General features: G+C 40.3%; 1 protein-coding gene across 1 annotated transcript; it reads right to left on the bottom strand.

Moving 5' to 3' along the window:
• Positions 1-1,468: 1,468 nt before the first annotated feature.
• Positions 1,469-10,536, bottom strand: CFAP298 (cilia and flagella associated protein 298). The gene is made up of 7 exons (XM_033011376.2): positions 10,236-10,536; positions 9,002-9,169; positions 7,132-7,199; positions 4,814-4,972; positions 4,189-4,320; positions 1,988-2,083; positions 1,469-1,897 (listed from the first exon to the last, which is right to left on the bottom strand). Exons 1-7 carry the CDS (start codon positions 10,372-10,374, stop codon positions 1,787-1,789), a joined length of 873 nt encoding a protein of 290 aa, XP_032867267.1. The 5' UTR covers positions 10,375-10,536; the 3' UTR covers positions 1,469-1,786.
• Positions 10,537-10,661: the final 125 nt, after the last annotated feature.

Here is a 10,661-nt window from a genome sequence, read left to right as displayed (position 1 = left end):
AGGTTTGACAAGGCAGGAAGCTGCTTGTTGATAATATAGCAGACATTTGTGTTTTCAAGCATCTCTGCCACTAAGCCCGCCTGACATGAGAATTAGGGCATGAATAACAAAAAAAACTATCAATGAAAAACGTCAAATGTGGGTGTAAGTTCAGTCAGCAAACATAACCCATCTGACTTCCAAAGTTGCTGAGCAGCCCCAGCACAACAGTGCCATAACACGGCACCTGCAAAAAAACATTTTGCATTAAAATTGGACTTAAACTACATGCTGATGAGCAACTGCCTGTTCTTGAGGCTGATGCTGTTTGTGAACATGATCTAGTTTGGCTCAGGTGGAAAGGAAGCAGGCAGGGGCAGGGGCAGCTTGGTAACCTGAAGACTATTTTACCAATGCCAAAACCAACGTCCTTAGCTGGCTCACCTGCCCGTGCTGCAGCACTGAAAAGGTGGGTGCTCTCGGCTCCCTGCTGCCCTAGGGACAACTGCTCTGTGGTGTGAACGAAGACATCACTTCAGTTGTTGGCTGTGAGCGCCCACATCGGTTCACCCCTTTTTAAAACACTTGGTGGATCCTCATGCAGAGTTTTCAGGGCACCCTGGCTTTCCACTGCTCAGCGACCTGACGAGGATGCACATCTGCCTCCATGGAAAAGCATCTCCTTTAAGGACACAGAAGTCTAAAGGTGTAAAACTTGAGCAACTTGCTTCTAAGCATTAATTATCTACATAGGTAATGCTAAAGATTTAATTATCCATTAGTCATACAGTATCCCAAATCAGAATCCTCCCTTCAAAACCAGACACAACATTTGCTTCAAGTCTACTAGCATCTCCTTTGTTAGTCTTGAACCCAGAAGTGACTGATGGTACATTTTAGAAATGGTAACAGGATCCTAAACATCAAGCATATAGTGGAAACTCTCCAATAAGTTTCATGATTTCTCATTTTAAAATGCTGATTCGTTAGAAATGAAACACTTGTATTCCAGTCAATCTTAGTAGTAGTTCCATGTTACAGATCTTGCCCTATTAAACTTGGTCTTATTGTACCCAGTCTACTTGCAAATGATGCTTACTTTTGTAAACAGATTTCTGTCAATTTTTATCTAAAAGCATCATGGCTAACAGCTTGTTAAACTGAATGAAATCAACAGGTTGGCTTTCAATGTCAATGAAAAAACTAAACCAAAAGAACAAAAATGAAGCGTTCCACAAATACTTTTGTGTTATTTGTGTTTATAGAAAAATACTTCCTTTAAACAATTGTTAAGAGGTCAACTTATTTAAAAATGAGAGTCTGGAATTAGCTATGTTGAAATGCAAACAAGCACATACAGATCACTAACTTTCACTGGATTAACCTGGGAAACCTGGCCTCTTATAAAATAAATTGCCTTCTACAGTCCATACCATCTAAAAGAAATGTAAGAATCAGGAAGAAAGTATAAAGACCACTCAAAACAATACCAAACATTCTAGTGCATATTCACTAGATAAATCATCTAGGAAGTAGTTTAATATTTTAGTATTCAAATTACAAGTTTCTAATAAAATAACAAACTTCAACAGGATTGATTTAATTCTTTGCAGAGGCAAGTGTTGCTACAGTTACACAGCAACGTAAACATTTATCAAAAACCTAAGGCTGAAACAGGCATCTGCTATGGAAGTGACAATTCCAGCTTTTGTCAGAAGAATCTACCGCACACAACGCAACTCCTCATTGCAAGCAAGTTAAGCAAGTTGCAAACAGTTTAAAGAGGCAACAAGGTGTTTGCAGAGCTTCATCGTGGCCCCCATTTGATGTCTTTTACACCATGAAATTGCCTTTTCAAAGCATGGTTGTCTGCCCACTCGGCATTTAGAAATGAGTCGTCGTCATCCTCTTCTAGTTTCTGTAAACAGAACCAACAGGTTAAGAAGGCAGTGATGAATGTAATCTGCCGTTAGTGCACAGCTTACATACAGCAAAAAGACACTGTCACCTTAAGTTCCTCCTGTTTTCTGTAGTAATACAGCATCATCTGCTTTTGCTCTTCATGACTAATCAGAGGTTCACGCCCTGGAGCTCCCTGTCCTTTCTGAAAGGGAAATCGTAAATTTTATTTATGATGGCATTTGTGATACAAAAGAGAAGCTGCTATGCAAAGATAGCAAAATCTTTCTTCAGACAATAGAATTTCTCAAATTTAGTAAGGTCTCACAGGACAGGAAAATAAATGTTGAGAAACTTCTGCTGCAAACAAGTAAGAATTCTTTTTTCATCCCACCATCTGAATCATGCTGTCAATTTTGTGGACATCAGTGGAAGCTGCAAACAGGATTGAGTCTATTTTACTTAACCTTCTGCTCTAAAAGACATAATAAATCCCTCTGTTTTAAGGTCATTCTAGATATCTCAGGATGGGCCCATCCATCTTTATCTCCCCTGCTAATGCAGACTCAAGATGGCATATGACTTAGTAAAGCAGAGAAGGCAGGCAGTTACAAAACACTAAAAATAAAAGAAAAAAATGTTTTTCCAACTGTCCTCATGGAAGAAGTGATGTGCACAGCAGAAAATAGCTGATGACAGCTATTGTCAACAATTGCAAACAGAACAGTTTGAATGGAGATGCTGAATCCTCTCTGGAATCAAAAAGGGTCTGAGGTGGTTCAATTTAGCTCTCCCAACCCAAGAATGCCAGCATCTCCTGTTAGATAGAAAACCACTGTACTACTCTGCATTCTCTGAAGGGGTCCATAAACTAATACAACAGCGAAACAACTTTCTGAGGAGCCTACACTTCAGTGGTTGTTGAGTTGTCGCACAATTTTTCACTCACCCTGATAGGAAAGAGTAAGCAATTCTGGTCTTCTAAATGATATACACATAAATCACTTGAGTTATCTTTGAGGAATTCTATTACAGACACCTGCAGATAGTAAGATCTGCCATAAATATTAATATTTTCTGTGGCAGAGAAGCTCTAATTGATATGGAAGTGAAATGCAGCTCAAGAATAATTCTGAGCTATGGGTAAGTACTCTGAGACATTTGACATTCACAAAAGCACCCTGCAAATGTGATTTTATATACATAGAGAGATATATACACACACAAACAGGGTGAGCATCTTCTGACAGAGCTCTGAAAATGAACTGAAACACCAAACACTCCTCAGTATGGCATTCTCACCAGAGATGAGCACAACTGCAGAGTTAGTACAGAATCATTTTGCCCAAAAAATAATGAACAGTCCCAGTAGCTTGGTACTAATTGTGATATTGCAAGAGCATGACCATGCATCAGACACCAGTATGTGCTTAATGACTGGCTTTTGCTGAAGCATCAGATCTATAAACTGAGGAGCAGCAGGAGATCTTTGCCTCATTTTAGCTCATTACTCCAGATGACTCAGACCTGTGTTCACAATCAGTACAGAAGGCCTCATCTGTTTCATCACATCTGACAGCTGGAAAGTCACATTTCTTTTAAAGAAGTTCAGCTGGAAGCTTTCAGCAAACAGCCAACAGCACAACTGGGCAGCACAGGCTCAGCAGCTTGTTCTTCCTTCTAGCGCTCAGCAAGTTCTCACTGAGCTCTTTGGAAGAGCCTAAGTTCAGGCTCTTCCAAAACCAGAGTCCTCTCAAAGAAGACACATGTCCACATTTGCAAGGCAGACGAGACAGTTTGAGGACCTGCCATCAAGCAAGTCAGGACATTACTGAGTTAGACACTGTCTTTGAGACACACAAAAGGCTGAAACGGGTGTGAGAGGTGTCTACAGCATTTTTTAAAGGCCAGAATACAGAGAGAAAAACATTCCCAAGTACAGTCAGAAAAACTGGGCTGACTGAATGACTGGGTCTGTTCAGCGCTCTGCACTGAGATGGAACAGAGAGCCAGCAGAGTTTTTTTAAACTTTTCAGTTTGTATTTCATCTGTTTTTAAATAGCTCTTTGCTGTACTTTGGAAAAGTGCTATGGAGCAAGTAATAGCAATTATACTATTTAACTACAGGCAAACGAATTACTTAAGGAAAATTTAGAATACAGTATATTAAAACCTTAAAATAGATGTACAGTTTTAAGACGCTCAAGATGGAACTAATCTAATCCATTTTATATACCTATGGACAATTCCACAGAGAATGAGGCAGCTAAAGGTGAATAGCTTGCAAAGAAATCTCCCAGCAATACTTACTTTCTGTATCTTGACAATGATGGTTGTTTTCTCATTTCTGCCTACATAGTCAGAGAGCAACTTTGTTTCTTTCAGCTCCTTTCCTGCCCACCATAATTGTGCTTCAGATTCTTCTATAACTTCAAGTCCAGCCTGTGACAAATAAATACAAACAAGGTGAAGTGTTGCAGGGGTGTTGTTTTTTGCTTTTTTTCCAAGCCAGAAGAGTCTTCTGGGAAAGTCTTTACGGAATTCCTAACAGAAAGGCCAGTGTAATTTTACACTACACTTTTGCTATGTTATTCTCCTCATACTAATCTACAGCATTTTCATTCATATTCTATTCAGTCTTGACCTAACATAAACACTTAGGGCAATAAATTCTTAATACTGGCATTAGAAAGAAATGACAAGCTATTTAAAATGAGTCCCAGACTTACCTGAACTTTGTATGTAACATGTGAAATAAGCTTCATTCATCTCATTTCTAGTTAAGCTATTGTTGTGCTTTCACATAAACTATCAGACAAAAATATTAAACCAAATTTGTCATGAAATGAAAACAACCTTCATTGATAAGATGGAGAGCTGCATAGCACGTATTTAACCCAGGCACTACACAGAATTCAAATACGTTACTACATACGTGAGTTCCCGACAAGTCTTCTTTATCTTCAAACTCCATCCTAACTGGATCATGTGGAGGCAATCCCATTGGATACACAATCATCACAGCTCCTCGGAGCTGGTCCAATGCATCTTTCACCATCTCCATATTAACACACACATTGGCCTGAACTTGTTTCTGAAATACAGGCAGGGATCACTGGTAATTTTAAAAAACATGCAGCAAGACTTTGCTTTGTAGTCAGTTCAAAGGTTCAGCAGTGGGATATTTGAGCAAAACTAACTGACTGCACAAAGATATTAGAAGCACAAATTTTCTTGTTTGAATATTGATTTCTGAATACATCACTCCACTTTTTTCTCCTCTATTTAGCTTGCTTACACTGGGGGGAAGATATAATAAATAAATGAAAAAAAAAAAAGAGAGATCTTCACTAAATTGTGAAGAGGTATTTAGTAACAAATGTCTCTGGGATACAGGCATTCCAACAAGTACACATATGACCACAGAAACTGGATGGGGAGTCTTTTGTTGCAAGAACTTGTGGTTCACGAACAAGATTCAAAACAGTAGAATTCAAGTGGGGGCTAGAGAAGGGGCCTAAAACTTGAGGAAAAAAATATAGAGCACATGTGAGCAGAAGAGTAAAGCTTGGCACATTGCACGGCATATGCAGAGGTCTGTAAGATCAAGTACTTGAGATCATTCCAAACCCTACCGCAATGGATAGAGGAAAAACAAGACGCATCTGGAAGACAAGAAATAAAGCTTTTGCTTATGGTTTTAACAGTTCCAACATTTTAAGTAACAAGGTTTATAAAAAAGAGAGTAAGAGGATGTTGCCTCCTTGTGGACATTCTTAAGTTAGTTAACTGGAAAGTACAGATTGGTTTCTCAATCTCAGATGATCAACCTTTTTCTTTTTTTTTTAAATACACTGGCATGTTTCTTCATTTTCAGCATTATAAAGCGATGAAGGTAACAAACTAATTCCCAAACTGTCCTTAATTTCATTCACCAATGAACGGCAGTAATTTTGAGAGTAATTCAGCATGCAGTATGGCAATTTTGTAACTTTATATTGTAAATGGCAACATGGTATATAGTTGGAAGTTTCACCCAGGAAGACCTGCAAAGCAGAGACCAGATCTGCAAATATTTTTGACTCAAGAAGTAAACCTACACATTGTAAATTTCCTCCCTGTTTAGAAATAGAGCTGATGAAATGCAATTCAACAGGGGGAGAAAAAAAAAAAAAAAGTCCATCTGGAGAAAATCTTTATAGCCCAGAAGCTTTAATCTGAAACATCTCTCTCATTTTGCGTAGATTTTGCTATGACTCAGAACGGTTTGGCTGAAATCCTGCCCCAATTCAGGAAGGTCTGCTGCAACGCAGCGCCCTGGAAGTGGTGCCAGGCCACAGGGCAGCTCCCCTGCTTGCTTCCACCAGGCCTTTGGAAACACTGAGCTGCTCAGGCTAAATGACTGATGGGACACTGTTATCAGCAACAAAATAGCCAAGAAAGCCAATTTAAGTGCACAGGCAACACTAAAACTTCAGTAACACTATCTATTTGCATAACTGGATTAAAGCTGTTTTAAACTTCCACACATACCAATTCCCAGCACTGTAAGGGTAGGGAGAAGAAAATGACTTTCAGATGCTTAAAAATCAGATAATAAATATCACTTAATTTGTGTTTCAAAGTCATATGAAAGCTGAAACGCAATACAGAGCATCTACAGATTTGGTAAAGTGAAGCTGAATAACCGAGACCATAGTCCCACCAGGGCACCCCCTCACTCTTAGCTTTAAACACACAAACTCACTGGGACTGAGCATGAGTCCAAGTGCTTGTAAAACCAAGACCTTATCTAAGAGATTAGAACACATTTTTCAATTATTTATGCATAAAGCTCAAAAGACTATGTTAATAAGCAAGAGGTATTTTATTACAGGAACATCACAGAATGCAGTTAATTTTTCACCAGAAAACACGACAAGCATTCACCTAAAGAATGCACCAATAGCAAATTAAGAGTGTGTGGATAAAATTAAATGCAATTTAATCATTCAATGTGGTCTCGGCTGCCAGCATTCACTTGGAGTTTTAATATCCAATTCCTTAACTTGTTGAACCAGCTTGCCAAAAGCCATTAAGAAAATCATTAACAGAAATGTGAGTTTTTATTAGACTATTCACATCACTTCATGATATGACTCAAAAATTGTCAGCCCTTGCACTGAATAGAGCCTATTTTTTCCTTAAGGTGCTCAACTACATTGCACCTACTAAGAAAGTCCCACATAACAAATGCCATTTCAGAAAACTTACCCTAGAGATTAATGCCTTGGCTTCCTCTATTGTCTTCTTTATAACTTGCTGCATTTTTTCATTTGGAGCTAAAAATAAGAGACACATATTTAATAGTCTACATTTACTATAAAGAAACCAAACAAAGGACCTGTCCAATTTATTCTCTACCGTAAGCAAATGAAACACTGGTAAATCACAAAGCAAGAGAGACACTACTAAGTTGCCATCTATTTACAAGCTTGACAGTTTATTGCTGTATTTCTTACTAACTTAAGAAACAAAACAGTATTTCTCACGGGAGAGCCAAACTTACTTTTCCACAGAGACATCTGACTGGTTTTTGGAATTTAATCTGGGACAAAAGTACTGAGTAGAAAGCAATAGCCATAATCTCACACTCCCCACAACTGAAAACAAGACTCTCTTTCCCATGCCATACTTATGACTATTGTGGGCAGTACTGGCCGACGTGCTTTAACTGGGGACAATAGCTTGGAGTTTTCTGACTTTTTTCTAATTAAAATCTCAATCTAACATCAAATGCAGTTTTGCAAATACGATGTGCATTTCATATCATAGTTATCTATTTTAATTGTTATTTAAAAACCTCTCCTCAAATATAAAAATCCAATTAAATCATACTTGTTCACAGCTCAACACATCAATGCATCATTTGATGGTATTTACTTTGGCCCACATTTACATTGTTCAGTTAACTTTGCTAATATTACAAAGCTGTCCTCCCACTAACAAACAAATGCCAGAGTACAACTACAAGTAAAAGCGGTACTGTCCTTATGTTAAAGTTACTTGCAGACTTTTACTGCAAGGTCTGCCACTGCTAAGAACCATGCCAAACAAGACAGGCTTTGTCACATGCCTGCGTACGAGACACTCAGCTATTTCCAAAAACACAGTTAAGAGGGAAAGCATTTAGCTACAATATAAGCTCTTAATCAAGTTCAGCAAAGGCTTAAATTTGATTGGGCAATATGTCGTGCTAGAAGAATTCTTTTCCCCAAAATAAGACACTTGGAGAAAGCTGTTTGCGTATGACAAGTTAAGGCTAAGTTATTCAAAGGTTCCTCCCTAACTGAGCTGCCCTGCAATCAACATCTAAAGGGCTGCCGTGGTGTCGGGAGTACAGGGGCAGACAGCAGGAAGACAATCGTGGTTTCTTCTGTGCAATCAGTCCTCATGCCCTCGTCTGTAAAGTGGTGCTCAACACACATCCCAATCCCTACAGCAAAGCCATTTGAGTTGCAGAAAGAAAAAGTGACAGGAGTGAGTTCCGTAAGTCTGAGTCACGGTCGATGAGAAAAAAGGAGAAATATTAGAAAAACAGCCTGTTAATGTATCTTAGAGCCTCTGGAGGAAAACAGTACTCAAGTATACATTTACAAATGGGGAGAATAAATTGAAGGGAAACAGTCAAACTTGCTTCTGATATCTGTTTACTTATCTTTGGAGTTCACTTCCAAGTACCACTGTTGCAAAGTTAAACAGCACATGTGCTCAAGAGATAAACTACTATTTAGGCTTTTTAATCAACGTTACACCAGGTCCTAATCCAAGACAGAAGATATACGTAACTGATAGTTTAGCTAATCCATTGTGAAAACAGGCTCCTGAAATAGCTATTACTTAATCTACAACTGCGTTTAATAGTTTATTTATAGGACAGTTTTTATAATTAGCAAATAAACATGAGCTGCCTAGGGTGCTGGCCTAAAATCAAACATATACTTAGTATCTACTAGGTTTTTTTCTTCTTTCAGGACAGTGAGGTAAAAGTGAAAGGTGCACAACTACGGTTTTTGTGTTCCTCATTGTATTATACATTATCTGTGTCTGCAGGGAAAGAAACAAACATTTACTTTTGATTTACCATGTCCATTTCTTCGCCCAATTTCATCCTTCTTGAAGACACTTCCACCACTTGGTACACACTTTTCTGCCCACTCATCCTTTAACTTCAGTTCTTCAATTTGCTCATCTGTCAGTCCTTGCATATTATAAGGCAAGAAAACACCATGCTCTGCCAGCTCCTCCATCTCTTTAAAGCGTTTAGAGAACAAGATTGAAAGTCTGTGTTATTGAGAACATAGAGGTTACAAAAGCCTTTCACATTATGTACATGCAGGCAAACCTCACTCCTAGCTTTCAGTTTTTAAAGAGCTAAGTATATGGAATAAATAATAAGGTATATAAATACATATGCATAGGCATATGTGCTATAATTACAATTCACACATTTCACATACATACGAAACAATGTAACAAATGACAGTGCAAGCACACAAACCTAGATGTTACTTGCTGGCCACCAGCTTTTTCTTTTTGGCATTTCCTTAGTCAGCTTTAGCTGGCTGTGTATTCCCTTTTCTAAGTACTTTTGGGAAAGCAACATTTTTCAAAATGGAAAAACATTTTATTGTTGTACAGTAACTTTGAAGTTGAAAAAATATGTAACTGGACTACCTATAGCTTTGTGCATACATCCGACCCAGAGTCAGATTCACACCCAGTATCAATTAGAAAATAAACAAAAGTCTCTATAGTAATTTATGTCTAATCACACCTCTCTGTTGTCTCAGCTAGAATTAAAGGCCGGTTACCAATGTACAGTCTCGAGCAGGGAGATCAGCGCGTGGATGCAGTTTCCTAACCCTGTTACGCAGCCCACAGCGTCAGACCCGTGGCCTTCGAGCTGCACTTGCTCCTCTCCCCAAAACAACTGACCCAGCCGCCAGCCCACCTGACAGCATCCTTTCCTTGAAGGCCCTCCAAGCCTCCTTGCCATCACCGTGCTAACGAAAGCAGATCCACCTCACAACAGACACACCAGAAATGCCCCAAGAAACAGCAATTCTGTTCCCGTGGCTGGGAATACAGGCGCCCACCCAAAACCATAAAGGCTGTGACTAAATTAGCAAGTACTGCGGAGCAACTGCAGCAGCTCCGTAGAAAGAGTGAGTGCTTTAGACCACGGTGTCTGGGGTTTGGAATTTTTTTACTTTCGGGTTAGCCTCGGGATGGGCTCATACGCTACAGAGTTCAGCCGGGCCGCACCCGTCAGCTCAGCCTCATCGGAAGGGGCTCTCAGCCGCCCGGGCCGGTACCTGAGCAGAGGCGCTGCACCTTCAGCCTCCCGTTGTAGATGCGGGCGACGAGGGCCGCCAGCTCGGCGAGGCGGGCGCTGCCGGCCGCCTCCAGCAGGAACTGGCTCTCGTCGCCGCGCTTGACGTGCAGCCGCACCATGGCGGGGCCGGGGCCGCCCTGGGGAGAGGAGGCGGCCGTTACAGCCGCTGCCCCGGCAGCAACGGCTCCGCGTCCCTGGATACCGCCGGCGGGAAGGGAAGGACCAGAGCCGCGAGCCGCCGGATCTCCGCCCGCGCTTCCGCTTCCGGCCCTCTCGCTGCCGTCATGCGAGACTCTTAAAGGGCCCGCGCGCTCCCGCCTCGGCGCTAAAGAGGGGACGTGCCCACGGTACAAACGGAGAAAAAGCGCTTGCTTGCCTTTTTTTTTTTTTTTTTTTTTTTCTTTTT

This window comes from Tyto alba, unplaced genomic scaffold (assembly GCF_018691265.1).
Source record: "Tyto alba isolate M040663 unplaced genomic scaffold, T.alba_DEE_v4.0 Super-Scaffold_14, whole genome shotgun sequence".
NCBI lineage: Eukaryota > Metazoa > Chordata > Aves > Strigiformes > Tytonidae > Tyto > Tyto alba.
Note: the sequence above shows the minus strand (reverse complement) of the source record. Positions and strands in the feature narration are given on the sequence as shown.

Excerpts from the sequence above, each read along its gene's own strand:
- CFAP298 (XM_033011376.2), bottom strand. The coding sequence starts at position 10,374 with ATGGTGCGGCTGCACGTCAAGCGCGGCGACGAGAGCCAGTTCCTGCTG. Across the intron at positions 7,200-9,001 it reads TGGGCGAAGAAATGGACATG|CTCCAAATGAAAAAATGCAG; the intron begins GTAAATCAAAAG and ends TCTTATTTTTAG. Across the intron at positions 2,084-4,188 it reads TCATTGTCAAGATACAGAAA|AAAGGACAGGGAGCTCCAGG; the intron begins GTAAGTATTGCT and ends TTTCCCTTTCAG.